Source organism: Ochotona princeps, chromosome 10, assembly GCF_030435755.1.
Source record: "Ochotona princeps isolate mOchPri1 chromosome 10, mOchPri1.hap1, whole genome shotgun sequence".
Classification (NCBI taxonomy): Eukaryota; Metazoa; Chordata; class Mammalia; order Lagomorpha; family Ochotonidae; genus Ochotona; species Ochotona princeps.
Window position 1 is genome coordinate 35,936,978 of NC_080841.1, and position 16,846 is coordinate 35,953,823.

Sequence of the window (16,846 nt, forward strand, 5' to 3'; positions counted from 1 at the left end):
CTTTCAAGGCGAGGGCTTCAGCTGCTAGGCCACCGCACCGGATCGAAGACGGTGTTTTAACACACTTGAGCAACTATGGTGTCCAGACTTACATCAATGGAATCAATAGAGCATAGAAATTAAGACATAATAATTTGTGTCTCATTTTATGAGTTTATGGTGGTCCTTCTTTTCATTTATAAGTCTGCTCTTTCATTTTCAAAACTTTCTTTTCAGGAAATAGCATAAAGGCTTATATTGTTTCAACATGGTATACCTAGGGCAATAAATATTCATGTTTACCTGGACATAGAAATGGTGCAATTACTTTAGTTAAACATTATCTAATGACACTCTGAAAGAGCAAATTAACTGCCTGGGAAGTCATTTGGTTGAGTCCCTGATAGTTTCCAATAGTATCTGTTCATAAGAAGCAAGTCTGAAAATATAGAAAAGAAAAAAAAATGCTTTTAATTATGAATTCACCATTGAAACTGCCTGATCTTGATTGGTAGATAATACCAAGAAATGTTCTTTTCCCTGGCCAGCATGCCACCATTCCCAGTGAAAGGAGTTTTTTGTTTGCTATTGATTTCCTGCTTGTTCATTTCTTCATGGAATCAGCAAATAGCAGAAGACTTTCAGTGCAGCAACGGGGTCTTCTTGCCTGCTGACCACGTGTGTGACTTCACAGATCAGTGTGGGGACAACAGCGATGAACAGCAATGTGAGTGCCTTTTCTGTTCTTCAGGGTCAGTCTCCTTGCCTCCTGAAACACAGATTCCATGATCTGTCTTGAGATTGGTTACATTCCTGGTCCTGCGTGGATTTTATGCTGTATGCTGTCAATATAAATTAGAAACTAAAATGTATTGCTCCATGAAGAAATGAGCTATTACATTAAAAATTTTCTGACCAGTATCACATTACTGAGACTTTAGCTGATCAGTGTATTCCAGGTCAGTTTTTATTTTTTTTCCCCACTAATTTTAAAGCAGTGATTAGTGGAAGTGCAGCTATTATGTTAATGAAGTAAAACTTAAATGAAACTCGTTGAGGAAGGTGTAATGGAAAGTGCGAGATTCAACTTGCATTTAGTATAGAAATATTTGAAACCAGTTTTAGCTTGCATGGATAGATTTTATTTCTGTCCACAGGATGCTAGTGGTAAGAGTGTTCTTACCAATTGCATATGTAACACAACCTGAAGTTGTAGTCTCTGAGAACGATGCAAAGAGCACACATTCAGAGTGGAAGACTTCTACTTGGGTGCCACAGGCACCTTGAACTTCCATTTCATTATTATTATTTTTTTTTATTACAAAGTCAGACATACAGAGAGACGGAGGAGAGACAGAGAGGAAGATCTTCCGTCCGATGATTCACTCCCAAGTGAGCCGCAATGGGCCGGTGCACGCCGATCCAAAGCCGGGAACCAGGAACCTCCTCCAGGTCTCCCACACAGGTGCAGGGTCCCAAAGCTTTGGGCCGTCCTTGACTGCTTTCCCAGGCCACAAGCAGGGAGCTGGATGGGAAGTGGAGCAGCCGGGATTAGAACCGGCGCCCATATGGGATCCTGGCACGTTCAAGGCGAGGACTTATAGCCACTAGGCCACGCCGCCGGGCACTCCATTTCATTATTAAATGTCATGAAATGAGATAAACCAACTCTCACAGATCAAACATCTCTGATTGCCTACTGGAATAGCATTAAAGAGCAGGAAGCATTTTAGCAAGGGAAGGCATGGAGAACAAAATATGTTTCTGTAGTTTTTCATGCAACAGGAAATCTTGAAAGAATGCTGTATTTCAGCATAGAGTAATGTTATTCCTATACACAATCGGCTTCCACAAACCACATTTTCATACAATTGCCATGGCTTCACTACTGGTTCATAATAGCTGTTTTCAAAATTAGTTTTCTGGTGGCACTAATTGTAGTAGTGTAGATCGTTCTATACAAATGTATGTTTTCTAGTTTATATTCATGTATCAGCTAGTATGTGTACAAAGTCTCATGTTCTGCCAGAATAGGGTTCTGCTCTTATTTAATTTGGTTTTGCTCTGATTTGATTTGATTTACATATTGTTACTGTACTAAAACAAGAAATTGATTATTGAAAATTGCCTCTCTGTAGAAGAAAAGAGCCTAAAGATTTTTCTGCTGTAATTTGGTATAGTTGCCATGTTATTAATTCTTAGTAGCTGCTTAGTCTAAAGGCCAACAAAGGACAAGCGTTCAGTTGCATTTATCCAGTTTGCACTTGGAGGCGAAGTGTGGGATGTTGCCTCTTGCTTCCGTCTTTCAGGGAAAGCCCTTACTGTTCTTCCATGAATGTTCAAGAGGAACTGCTTGGCTGGTTTGACAAGAAGTGCAAAGTCCTTTCCAGTATTCATCTCCATGAAGCTTCCTTTAGCGCTGTCGCTCTGATAAGATGCTTGGTCCTGCTCAGGGAAAAGGTTAATGTGAAAATGGAGAAGGCTGCAGTGTGCTGAAGGTCTCCACAGTGTGAAAGGACAGTGCAGGCTCAGAGCTGTGGAAAAAACGCATTTCATTTTATACATTGTACTGGGAGATCACCTTTTGGCTTTTACATTTTTTTTCATGTTAATTTCTGAGAAGTTTCCACTTTGGTAGTTTACTTAAAATGTGTGTAAGAATTCTCAGATTATCACGTTAAGTGTGAGTTTCTTTTAATCACCATGCTAGGGGAAAAATGTGAAGGGGTAATGATAGTCCAACACTTTAATTCACGAAAACTTGTTATGCTAAAGTTATAAATCAGGATTTTATAGCATCTAACTTTGGAATGATGTCCAAATAGCCATGTGTTGAAAAAAAAAAAAGAAATCAACCTGTGCTCCATTAATATGAAAATGGTGTTATCTTTAAAGAAATGGTGTAATATATTGATTTTTCTTAAATTTGAGTAGTTGAAGTTGGATTTCAGAGGCAACTTATGTTTTAGCAGTTTTAAAAATATATTTTATATGGAAGACTTAATTTTAATAATACATTGCTGTTGCTTTAACACAGTATGTATTTTAAAGAAACTAAATAGAAAATTTAATTTTCAGACCACTTTCTATTTACAATGCTTAAACTTAATTTGTAGTAAGCAAGAAAAATAATTTGTATATGTAACAAGTGTTGTATTGAGAGTCTCTCCTTTGAAGAAATGTTTTACATTCTTAGGTAAAGCTATCTTGTAACCCTGATCTGTGTATTGTTTTAAAAATCATATTTCAAGTCCTGTGTTGTCTGTATCCATAACAATTCATAATGACTAGTCTTCCTCATTTTCTCATTCTCTTTTCTTATCTTTATTTTTACTGATATCATTTTTAATATTTTATTTAATACTTTATTTTTATTTGTAGAAAACATGGTGACATTATGCTGTATGTATACAACATGATATGAAAAACCAAGACAATTAAAATGTTAATCAGCTCAGTTATTTATCAACTTTGTGATGAGACATTTGAAATTTACCTGGTTATTTTGAAGTATAAAATAAATAATTATTGACTATAGTCATCCTGCTGTGCAACACATCTCAAAACTTAGTCCTCCTGTCTGTCTGAAATTTTTGTATTCTTTGTAGAATAACTTACCCTCTCCGCCCCTCTCCCAGTTTAGGTTACCTCTTTCTGCTCTTTTTTTCATCGAGTTCAACCGTTTAAATTTCACATGCAATTGAGTTCATTCAGTATTTGACTTTGTAATTCCAGACATATATCCCTTATGAGAGTGCCCTTCAGGTGCATCCACTCTGTTACAAATGGCCCTTACTTTCCTTTTAAGGTTGAGTGTAGTATTCCACTGTGTATTTGTACCACTTTCTGTTTATTCAGTCACTAGTCAGTGGGTATTTAGGTTGTTTCTGCATCATGGCTGTGGGTGAACACTGCCTCAGTGAAAATGGAAGTGCATCAATACCATCAACATATTGATCTAAATTACTTTGGTTATATACCCCCAAGATGAGATTCTTGAACCACAGGTAGTTATTTTCAATTGTTTGAGGAACTTCCTACTGTCTAATAGAATGGCTGTATTCATTTGCATTCCCATCTGCAGTGTGGAAGAGTTCACTTTTTACTGAATCCTCGCCAACATTTATTATCTTTCTTTTTCTTTTAATTGGAAAGTCGGATATGCAGAGAAGAAGAGCGACAGAGAGGAAGATCTTCTGTCAGTTGATTCACTCCCCAAGTGGCTGCTCTGCTGATCTGAAGCCAGCAGCCAGGAGCCTCTTCTGGGTCTCCCACATGGGTACAGGGTCCAAGGCTTTGGCCTGTTCTCTACTGCTGTCCCAGGCCACAGGCAGGGAGCTGGGTGGGATGCAGGGCTGCCGGAATGGGATCCCGGCACATGCAAGGCGAGAACTTCAGCCACTAGGCCACTGTACCAGGCTCGTATTATCTTTTATCTTTTTGATAAAAGACATGCTGGCAGACAGATCTCAGGTAACCCCTCATTGTCGTTTTCATTTGTGTTTCTCTAATGATTAGTGATACTAAGCATTTTTATTTATTTATTTTGTAATTTATGTGCCATCTTTTGAGAAATACCTGTTCAGGTAGATCCTTTGCCCATTTTTAAATAAATTTATTTTTCTTGCTATTAAGTTTTGTGATTTTTTTATTTTTATTTTTTATTAATATAAAAGAACAGTTCCAAGAAGATAACCACACTTCTTCACTCCCCTGTTTCCCCTCAAACTCACAAATCTCTCCTCTTTTCATCATTTTTTTTTGTGGGGACATAATTTTAATGAACTTTATATTCACAGAGTTAATTTGTTGGTAATGACAATATTCAGCAAGTAAAAAGCAGTTTTTGTTTGAATATAAACATGGGCTAAAAATGACAATCATATTCCAGAGTAACTATTCATTTTCTATACGTTTTTTGTCTTCTGTGTAAACTGTTACATATCAGTGAAAACATGCTGTATTTATGTATTTGAGACTGGCTTATTTCACTAAGCATAATGGTTTCCAGTTGCATCCATGTTGTGGCAAAAGACTGGATTTCATTGCTTTTATGTCTGAGTAGTATTCTGTAGTATAACATATATTTTTTTAAAGATTTATTCATTTTATTACAGCCAGATATACACACAGGAGGAGAGACAGAGAAGAAGATCTTCCGTCCGATGTTTCACTCCCCAAGTGAGCCGCAACGGGCCGGTGTGCGCCGATCCAAAGCCGGGAACCTGGAACCTCCTCCAGGTCTCCCACGTGGGTGCAGTGTCCCAATGCATTGGGCCATCCTCGACTGCTTTTCCAGGCCACAAGCAGGGAGCTGGATGGGAAGTGGAGCTGCCGGGATTAGAACCGGCGCCCATATGGGATCCCGGGGCTTTCAAGGCTAGGACTTTAGCTGCTAGGCCCCTATAGTATAACATATTTTCCTTACCCAGTCATTAGTTGATGGATATCTGCATTGATTCGCTATCTTAGCTATTGTGAACTGAGCTGCAGCAAACATGGAGGGTACAAGTAATTGTCTTGTGTGCTGCTTTTATTTTGTTTGACTAAATTCCCAGGAGTAGATGACTGCATCCAGTTCCCTGCTTGTGGCCTGACCTCGAAAAAGCTCCTGGCTCATGCTTTGGGATCAGCTCAGCTCTGGCCATTGTGGTCATCTGGAGAGTGAACCAGCACATGGAATATTTCTTTTTCTCTTCTTCTCATCATAAATTTGCCTTTCATATATATATATATATATATATATGTATATTTGTATACATATATGCACATATATGTATATATGTATACATATATGTAAATATATAAGGAAAGACTGAAAGCTTTTTCTCTAAAATTAGGAACAAAACAAGATTGCCTAATTTCATCATTTCTATTCATCATAGTACTGAAACTCCTGATGAGCATAAATTAAGCAATAAAAAGAAATTAAGCCATTCAAATCAGAAAAGGAGAAGCAAAATCACCTCTATTTATATAAATACTGTGATCTTAAATGTACAAAATTAGCTCACAAAATCAGTTGCTTTTCTGTATACTCACGAAGAATATTGTGGAAATGAAATAATTGGGTCAACTGCATTTATGGTTTCATCAAAAATCACTAAATACCTAGAAACAAACTAAATGAGATGAAATTCATAATGGAAATTATAAATTCATTGCTGAAAGAAGGCTAAAAGCCATAAATATATGATAGGCATTCTGTGTTCATGGATTAGAAAATTTAATATTGCTAAGTTGCTGAAACTTCCCAAAGAGAAATACATATTAAATGCAATTTCCATTATATCCCTTATTATATCTATTACAGAAATAAGAAAATTCATCCTAAAATCTGTATGGGAATTCCTACCTTCCCCCCCCCAAAAAAAATCTATATGGGAATTCAAGAAACCTCAATTAGCCAAAACGATCTGGAATAAGAACAAAATTCTAGATCTCATACTTCCATTTTCACAGTTTATTATATTAAAATAGTGTGACACTGGCTTAAAGATTGATGCATACACTGACAGAGAGCCACAAATAAATCCTTAATATAAATGGCCAAATGATTTTCAAAAAGGGTGACAAAATTATTAATTAGGGTTAGGATAGTTTTTTAAAACAAGCTTTGTTGTGCTCTGGCACAATGGCTCAGTGGCTCAATCCTCACTTTGCAAGTGCCTGGAACCCATGGGGGTGCCAATTCATCTCCTGGCTGCTCCATTCCCATCCAGATGTCTGCTTGTGGCCTGGGGATGCGATGTAAAATGGCCCAAGTCCTTGGGATCCTATACCTGCGAGGGCACCTGGAGGAAGCTCCTGGCTTGTGGCATTGGAATTGGATCAGCTCCAGTCGCTGAGGCCATTTGGGGAGTTAGCCATTGAGTAGAAGATCTTTCTCTCTGTGTTTATGTTTCTCTCTATAATCTGATTTGCCTTTCTAATAAAAGTGAATAAACCTTAAAAAAGCAAACTGATAAAAAGTGGATATTCATGTGTAAAAAGAGTAATATGCCATGTATGAAAAAAATTAACTGAAAATAGATTGGAGACCTGAGTGTAAGAATTTAATCTATAAAAGCCTTAAGAGAAAACAAAAGATAGGCTTAATGATACTGGATTGGACAACATTGTTTTTGGCAGGGTGCCAAAAGCACAGGCAACTAAGATGTATTGAGCTCTTTAAAAAATGAGACATACTACTTTTATATCCATTCAAATTGAGTGGTACAAAAAAAAAAAAACACAGGGCAAACTTTTTAGTCCCCACCTATAGCAAACACCTGGGCTTAATATCTGACTCCAGCTTATTGTTAATGCAGATTTTGCAAGGTGGTGGTCATAATGATAAATAGATTCCCAAATGGCCATTTGGGAGACCTGGGCCAGTTTTGGACTTTGGCCTGACCGCAGACTCAGCACAAGTCTTGCTGTTGTGGGCATTTGGAGATTGAACAAGAATAAACGTTCTTTCTTTCACCCCTCCTCTCTGACTGTACTTCTGTGTTTATCTAAGGAGTCCAGGAATTTGGGTGACCAGCCTTGTGGTGCTGCATGTTAAGCCACTGCTTGTGATGGTGACAACTCATAGTAGAGAACTGGTCTGCACCCCTTGGGTTCCAATCCAGTTTTCTGCTCTTGTGCCTGGAGAAGCAACAAATGATGCCCTTTCTGCTTGTGTGGGAAGCCTACACCTAAATCCTGTCTCCTGGGATATAGGAGTAGAATTAGTAACATGGGCCATTGGTAATTAATCATATTTAGAAAATGTTTAAAAGAGACATTTCTTTCTTTAAAATTTTATTTATTTTTATTGAAAAGGTAGATACACAGAGAGAAGGAGATAGAGAGAGAAAGATGCTCTGTTTACTGGTTTACTTCCCAAGTGTCTGCAGTAGCCGAAGCTAAGCTGATCTGGAGCCAGGAGCCAGAAACTTCCTCCGAGTCTCCCATGTGGGTGCAGGGTTGAAAGACATTGGGCCATCCTCCATTACTTTTCCAGGCCACAAGCAAGGAGTTGGATGGGAAGTGGAGCAGCTGGGACGTGAACTGGCACCCATATAGGATCCCAGTGCACACAAGATGAGGATTTAGCTGCCATGCTATTGATCTGGGCCCAAAAGTGACATTTCTAAATCAGGTTTCAATTCGTATCTGAATGATCTTGAAAAACAGAAAAAACTTTTCCAGAGTTAAATTAACTTTTTTTTTTCTGTAAGGTGATTAAATAAAATTAAGTTTTTGTGTCCAGGTCACTGAGCACTCTCAATTTACTTATATTTTGGTTAATGCAGGGAAAGAAGAAACTTGTCAATGGGAAATCTGCATGAGTGTGGAGGACTAACTCCAGAGAGGTGTTATTTGTGTTTGAAACAATCTATTTTTAGATTGTGGCATTCTAAGAATTTAGCCCTGTTTGGGAACTCTTGTAAACATCCAAATGCTAGGATACTCTGCTCTTTTGCATCTATTATATTGAGAAAAGAAGAGCCTGAGATACTTCCGCTAAGATAAGAATATCAGACTTAGCAAGGATGCTGAGATTCCTCAATGAGGGGCTGTGCCAGGCTACATCACAGGGCTGTTGGGCTTCAATCAGAGCAACTTGTGTGGGGTGAACTTTTAATATGCCTAGAAGCCAGGAAGATTGAGTTGAAGATGCAACCATAATCATTTCATATTTTTATGATTACTGAGAGTTTTCCTTTGAAGTACATAATAACCATTGGAGAGAAAGAGAAGCATAGTATGCTTATGTTACAAGTGTGGGAAAGGTCTTACTGTACTTGAATGACTTAGGAGAGACATTTCATTAATAAAAATCAAAATCGGTATCAGGTTTTCAGCCTTCTGACCTCTTTTGAGTTTCTTTCCATCTGAGCACACTGTGTACAGTAATTTATTAGAATCTTGTATACAGGAAAAGCATTGTATTAATAAAATAAGCTTAGATTTGTAGGAAAGAATCCTGATTAATTTATATTTGTGATTTGTTACTTAATTTCCTTTTCTGAGTCTTGTCATATTTTTGAAACCAAATCACATTGTGAACACTAGTTTCCTTTTTTTTCTCACTAGGCTCGAATTACGAAAGATGTGATTTTGAGGACAGTGTCTGTGTTATGGCACAAGATCAGGATCTGCACCTTGGTTGGATGAAGAAAAATGGGATGATGGGTCTGTTCCCTCCATTTTATGATCACAGTGGTGATGAGTCTGGTAAATGCTTTGAATTTATTTCCTTTCTTTACTCCATTGTTCTTTTTTCCATTGCCTGCTTCCTTCCTATCCCCCACCAAGTATTTGATTAGTGGAGCAGTATCTTGGACTGATATTTCCATATTAATAATTATCATGTCTAATTTTAGGAATTCTTTAGCCATTTACAAAATGTTTATGATTCTAAATTTTCTGTTTTTTCTTTTTTTAATTCATTACATTTCATTTTTATAACAGTTTCATAGGCTCTGGGATTCCCCCAACCCCTCCCCATACCCTTCCTCCCATGGTGGTCCTCCATCTTGTTGCAGTATCACAGTTCAAATCCAGTCAAGATTCTTTCACTGCAAGCAAATACCAAGCATAGAGTCCAGAATCTTATTGTCCAGATAAATTCAACGGTTTCTTGGGGAGACCATCTCTGGTCTGAAGACAAAGCTGGCAGAATATATGATTCTGAATTTTCACATCACATTCTCCTAGTTTGGTTCATGGGATTTCAATGTATCCATCTAACTTACATTTGGTATTTTTCCAGTTCTTTTTGCTATGGTAATTATAAAGTATAAACATGGAGGCTTTGCTATGACTTGGCACATGTAATGCTAGTATACCATATGGGTACTGGCTTAAGTCATGGGTGCTCCACTACCAGTTCAGCTCCCTACTAATGGCCTGAGAAACCCTGGAGAATGGCTCCTGTCCTTGGGCTCCTGTAGCCAGGTAGGCGACCTGGAAGCAGCTCTAGGCTCCTGGCTTCTGCCTGGCCACATTCTGGCCATTGAAGCAGTTTGGGGAGTGAAACAGCTGATGGAAAAATCATCCCAACACTGCCCACTATGTATCTCTGACTTTCAAATAAAAGATTATTTTAAATGATATGAACATTATAATGCTCATTTTAATGCTAAATAGGTTATTTGGACAATCAGATTTTAAAAAAATGGACTGAAATCAGCTTTGACTAGTTACACTTACTTATTCAGGTGGACTAGAAACCTCTGGAGGGTTAATCACTAGCCTTTGAGGTGATTCTGAAGCCCATAGGGGATGTCAGCACCACAGGGCGGAGAGTTAGCTTGCTGTGCCACTGCAATGGCCCTGGAACTTCTGTATAGAACTTATAATAATTGATGAGAGTAAGTCAACCTCGTCTCAGGAAAGGGACCGATTCAGAAATAGGAGCAACCACTAACTGCAATACAGGGAGTTTTTAGTATGGATTTAGTTACGTTAGGTGATGGTATTGCATCTTGTTTCCGATAGCAGCCCCTGCAATATTTTGCAAGTGTTCATTGTGTACGTCTTTCCTTTAGTGTCAGTATACTGTTTTGCTCTTTTTCTCAAAAGAATGGTTGTATTTATTTACTGTAGCTGTTTTGAGGGGCAGAATTCCAGCTATTTTCTCTTTCTTGTTGGAGCAGCTGGGACATGAATCGATACCCATTTGGGATCCTGGCACTTCTAAGCTGAGGATTTAGCCATGCCAACCCCCCCACTCCACTTTTTTTTTTTTAAAGGTTTGTTTATTTTTATTGGAAAGGCCATTTTACTTTCAGCCTTTTTGGGTAGTTGAATCTAGAATGTATAGTTAGCATATGGTCGGAGAAGCAGTTTTTTGGGAGCTTCCTTTTTTGAGGGCACTAATACCATTTTTGAAGTTCCATCATCATAATCTCCTCACTTTTGAAAGACCCTGCCTCCTAGTGTTGTTCCATTGGCTTCAATCTTTGAATTTTGGCGGGTGCATATTAAACAGTCAGGTCACAGCAGCATGGAGCCGACAGATCTTCCAGTGCTTGCTGAGGGACACTCTGTGCCGGTTGGCTGATGTACCTTCAACATTCATCCAGGCTGCTGTAACTGCGACAGTTTTCCTTTTCTGCTCTCGTAGAGGCTAAAGAATGCTTGGAGCTTTTCTCATTCTTCCAATGCATTCGCACACTTCTATTTTGCAGAAATACATTGGGATTTCTAAAATTCCCTCCTAATATTTCATTTCCCATGAGCTTTGGGGTTAGTTCATTGCTTGCTCCACTTGTCACACAATACCTCAGGAAACTATGAAGTTAAACCACTTACTATGAATTATTTTCAGCAAATATTTCTATAGTGAATTAGTTTTTTGCATTTATAGAGCTATTACCATGCTCAGTTTTAAGTAGCTTTTTTAGTGAGTTCTGTCAGGGTACCACCAGATATAGAAAATATTGATGGTCTTGATGAATGGGGAATTGACATAGCTCTTGTTCGATTGTGCTCATTCTGGTGCATTCTGGGTTGAGCCAGGAGTGTGCTGCTATGTTTCAGTTTCTATGGCAGTGGAATGGACAAGGAGTCCAGTACATATTAAGAAACTATAAAATTCATTGCTTTTGGTGGGATTTGTCTATTTCTTGAATAAAGTTTTCCATTGCTGTAAGTACTTGGCTGTTTTACAGAATACTAGAAAAGTCAACTTTAACCATGAATGCCACTTTATAAATTGTTTTTATGGAGAAGAGTTTCAAAGGTGTTTATTCCAGCATTTTTATTAATATAACCCTTATTTTATTGTGCTTTATGTTCTTCTAAAATGATTCACCTGGCCTTTTGTCACAGTAGCCAGAAAATTTTTTTATGGTGGCTTGTGTATATAAATTGCCAGCAATCCATAAGTAGTAACTACTTGTGGGTTTCCTTTGAGAGACATAATGCAGTTGAAACAACTGTTATCTGGTTGTATTGAGGTTACTGAATGGAGATGAAACAAAATTAATATTCCAATGGAAGTAATGTAAGAAATGACAGATTTTACAAGCTTGAAGATGGTTTAGCCCTTGGACCTATTTTTTTCTTACATGCATGTACATATAGATTTATTTACTTGAATTCAGAGAGGAATCTTCCACCTGCTGGTTTACTCCCCAGATGATCTCAACAGCTGTTGAGTTGGCCAGGCTGCAGTCAAGAGCAGGAATCCCATCTGGATCTCCCCATGGTGGCAGAACCTCAACTATTCATCATTATCCACAGCTCCCTAGGTGTATTAACAGGGGGCTGAATCAGAGACAGAGTATCAGGGGATCCCTGTGTCCCACAGGGATGTCTTCATCTGCTGTCCCACAACACGGTCCCCTAGAACTTGTTTAGATAATCCATTCCTACTGTTTGTTTCTTTTCTGGGAAGTGACCTTGAGAATTGGTATTATCTCACTGTTAGAATGATTCTTTCGAGTTTGTTTTTGCCAATTGGCTGCTTTGTAGCATACAATAAGATGTATGTTTCTGCTGCTCTTATATATTTGTTTGTTTTTCTTCTTCTTCTTCTTCATTATTATTATTATTTTATAATACAGTTCCATACACTCTGGGATTTCCCTTACCCACTCTCTAAGTCCCCTCCTCCCTCCGCTGATTTTCCCCCATGTTATCATAATAGTATTGTTCCTCACAAACAGTTATAAGTCCATCATGTCGGGCATGGACAATCATGTTTAATACCAGTTTCAAGTTTACAAGTTTCAGTCACCTGAAACTTGGGAAAGGGAAAGCTACAAAGCTACCTATCACTGGTTGAATGTGAGGCTGAAATTTTCACCTTCAGCCTTAATGGAAGATGAATGGTGAATGGAATTCATTACCATAGTTACTGTATTTAGCCATGTTTTTGTTGTGCTCCCCATGTTTAGTTATCAGATTTGGTTTGCATTGGGCTTTATTTCAACTGAGATAGTGAAAAAAAATATTCTTGACGGTATTCTAGGGAATAGTGCCATGGCATGATAGACTAAGCCTCCACTTAGGGTGCTGGCATCCCATGAGGGTGCCAGTTTGAATCCTGGCTGACCAGATTCTGATCTATATCCCTGTTTGTGGCCTGGGAAAGCAGCAGACAGTGGCTCAAAAACTTACACCTCTGCACCCACCACCTAGAAGAAGCTTTTGGCTCCTGACTTCTGATTGATCCATCTCCAGCCATTGTAGGCATTTGGGGAGTGAACAAATGAATCAAAGACTTGCCCGTGTCTCTTCTCTCTGTAAATCTGCCTTTCAAATAAAAATGAAATAAATCTTTCAAAAAAGATATTAAGATATATACACTATACCTGTTATGTAATTTTAACAATTAGTACTTAATCTCAAGATTGATTTATATGTGTTAAAGTTAAGTAATTGTTTTTATGTGTGCAGGCATAAATGAGAATTTGTGAATCATAAGTAAAATAAAATAGATGTGGTAAAAATTTTCACGTCTTTTTTCACAGACATGATGTGAATAATACATGTGTGTGCCCATGATATGGGAATTATAAGGCTGACTCATAGACAGGAATGTGAATAGAAAATACTAGATGTCTTTTTTATTATCATAAACAATTAGAGACAAAAGGAGGCAGTTAGATGAAGTAATAAGTATATGGAAAAGGTAGAATTCCAAGGACTTACCTTATTTGTTTAAAAATAGATATGATGACTTATTTCTCTGAACATTAAGATAACTTACTTACATAGGATGGTATTGTTATCTAAAGAACATTTCCATCTGTGAATTAAAGCAATTGTATACTCATACGATAAGGAGTGAGGTAAAATGGAATGTGCACTAAAATAAAGTTTTGGCATTGCCATTAAGCTGGAAGTAAAGGTATTGAACATCTATTGATGTTGAATGCATTTGGAACACATTGTGTCTATCCTTGAAAAGAAAGATGTTCATTACTGCCAAGGTCAAAGGATCTGTAGTTGTTCCTGAATGTAAAATTTAATGAATATAAGCTAAATATTAACATTTAATATTTAATAAAACAAAATGATTTATACTGTGATAACATGTATCAGCATGATTTATATTCATGAAATGTGTTAAAATTTCAATATTTATATGAGATTTGAAAAATATTAATGTAAATGCTATTTTGTTGTTTAATGGCTTAGCATTTTAAGTCAAGTCTGAGTTTTAAAGCCAAGCTTTCAAAAAATACAGTTAGGGCCCAGTGTTTTAGTCTAATGGCTAGTCCACTCCTTGTACGTGCCAGGATCCCATATGGGCACTGGTTCGTGTCCCAGCTGCTCCATTTCCCATTCAGTTCCCTGCTGTGGTCTGGGAAAGCAGTAGAGGATGGCCCAAAAGCCTTGGACCCTGAACCCTTGTGGTAGACCTGAAAAAAGCTCCTGACTTCGGATTCGCTCAGCTCCGGCCATTGCAGTCAATAGGGGAGTGAACCAGTGGAGGAAGATCTTCCTCTCTGTCTCTCCTTCTCTAAGTAAATCTGACTTCCCATTAAAAATATGGTTAATAGAAAAATTTTCTTGATGAATAAAAATATTTTTCTCTTTTATGATGAATTATAATAGAATATTAAATTATAATTTAAGGGATATTCAAGACAATTATCACTTGCATTGGTAATAGCATTTAAACTGAGACATCTATATCCACAAGGCTGTTGCTGCTTGATTATTTAATCATGCAATATATGCTTACCTGATGCAAGAGCTGACTAATAGTATCCCACTTGTGTCTCCATGATACTAACTCTTCATCTAAATTAAGTTCATATAATAATTCTAGGGAGTATGGTTTTAGAATAATCTTCTATTATGGTAGTGATTTTTTACGTCTCTCACTATAAGAAATTCGTAATTCTGCTACTTTCTTCAAGTTCAATTTTGAAAGTGAAATGCAGAAATTTTTAGGTGTTGTAATTATACCATTGATTAGCTATCATCATCTGCTTCATTTTTTTTTTGTTTCTTTGACATGTGTCAATTAGAGAAGAACAAAACATTTGTTCTCAAATTATGAACATAATCCTTTTTTGGAAAAGATTTATTTATATTGGGCAGATCTACAGAGAAAAGGAAAGGCAGAAAGATATTCCTTCCACTGGTTCAATCCCTAAGTGGCCTCAATGGCTGGAGCTGAGCTGAGCTGAAGCCAGGAGCCAGGAGCTTCTTCTGGGTTTCCCACGCTGTTGCAGGGTCCTATGTCTTTGGGCTGTGCTTGACTGCTTTCCCAGGCCACAAGCAGGGAGCTGGAAGGGAAGTGGGGCAGCCAGGATATGAACTGGCATCCATATGCGTGGCAAGGACTATAGTCACCAGGCTTCTGTGCCGGAACTGAACATAACCCCTTTAAAGTACTGGAAGAAAATTTGTGCCATCCCAGGATATGCTCAATGCTGGTTTGATAGCCTTCAAAACAGTGGCAGGTTACTGGCCTCGCAGGTACTGCAGCAAACAGGAAAGCATCGGGACTCAATGTTCATTTCCACAATCATGGGAAAAATTGGGATAGACTTTCTGATTCAACTCTTTCCAGACAGAAACACATGAAGTGAAGATCTGTTTTGAAGTTTTGATTGAATTACATATTTTGGTATACAGTCCCAATAAAAATTCTTTTATCTGTGTATCATCTTGGCAAAGTTTTAATTCTCTATGTTAGATATGGTACATTTGATTTTGTTTCTATACCATTATAGCAGTACAGGAAATATAATCACAATTATTTATTTTATAGAATAATAATATAAAGAAAGAAAAACATGAGACCACTTAGAAAAGCAAATAGTGTGTTTCAATGTGTCACTCTTTGATCAAAGTTACACTGACATGTCATGGTTGTGTGCTTCAGTTATTGCTAGTGTTTAATTGCCCAGTAATCATTCAGAATTGAACATACGGACTCTTGTTTTTGGCAGCCCACTTCCTTTCCTTGGTCTCCCAACTGAATTCTACTTCCTCACATTTAAGAAGCAGAGTTTTCCTTTCAACCCATAACCAACATCCTTGTCAGGTATTTGAAAGCCCGATGCATTTTGAATATTTTATCACATTTGGTACCTTCTTTGTTGTAATTGTTTGTACACCCCTCCCTCCCTCTCTCCCTCTCTTTCTTTCTTTTTTTTCTTTCTTTCTTTCTGTTCACAGATTACATTTTATTACTTCATCAGCCACGTGAGCTGTAAATTAATGGTGGGACTTCAAAATGCATGCAGTAGTCCTATTGAACCTTTATGGCAAAATGAAGCTGGGCTCCAAAATCAATGGGAGAGAAAGGTCATCAAAATCCAGAGCTCACAGAAATTTCAGGTTGGTTTGTTCTGTTCTCCAATTACATTTTTTTTGGGGGGGAGAAAAATGTTAACATCTGCTTCTTCAACAGCAAATGACGTAAAAGTACAGTGACAATCCCAATTAGCTGTGGCACGTCTCAGGATTTTGTGTGCTGGAAGTGGATGGGTTTAGGAAAATCGGGATAATCAGTTCTCCTGGAAGTCACTTCTTTAGTAGTGTTTTGAATTGACATCTCAAAAGCAAAAGCTGAAATGTTCAAAGATATATCAGTAAGCATGATTTTTAATTTGCACCTTATTTTCCCAATATCTTCTATTTTGCCTCTTACCATTTAATCTCCATTTCCTTTTCATTCTTTCCTTCCAAGAATAATTTTCCTTCTAACCTAGATAATATTCAGTCATGAGGAAAGAAACTACTTGATTTAAATATTAATTCTACTTAGAAAATGTCTTTATACCTGTAAGAATTAGAAATAGCCAAGGTTTTAATTCTTTGTGATAAAATTCATATCAGCAAATAATGGCAATGAAATAAGTTTGCACATAAAAATATTAATTTCAAATGCTGTTGAGGTAGAAACATTGTCATTTTCACT

General features: G+C 37.5%; 1 protein-coding gene across 1 annotated transcript in view; it reads left to right on the forward strand.

The window, feature by feature from the left end:
• The first annotated feature begins 528 nt into the window (after window positions 1–528).
• Window positions 529–16,846, forward strand: part of MALRD1 (MAM and LDL receptor class A domain containing 1) — a 172,286-nt gene continuing 155,968 nt past the window's right edge. The window contains exons 1-4 of the mRNA XM_058669699.1: window positions 529–706; window positions 9,046–9,186; window positions 15,873–15,967; window positions 16,102–16,263. Coding sequence (XP_058525682.1) covers window positions 529–706; window positions 9,046–9,186; window positions 15,873–15,967; window positions 16,102–16,263 — 576 coding nt within the window. The remainder of the gene's footprint in view (window positions 707–9,045; window positions 9,187–15,872; window positions 15,968–16,101; window positions 16,264–16,846) is intronic.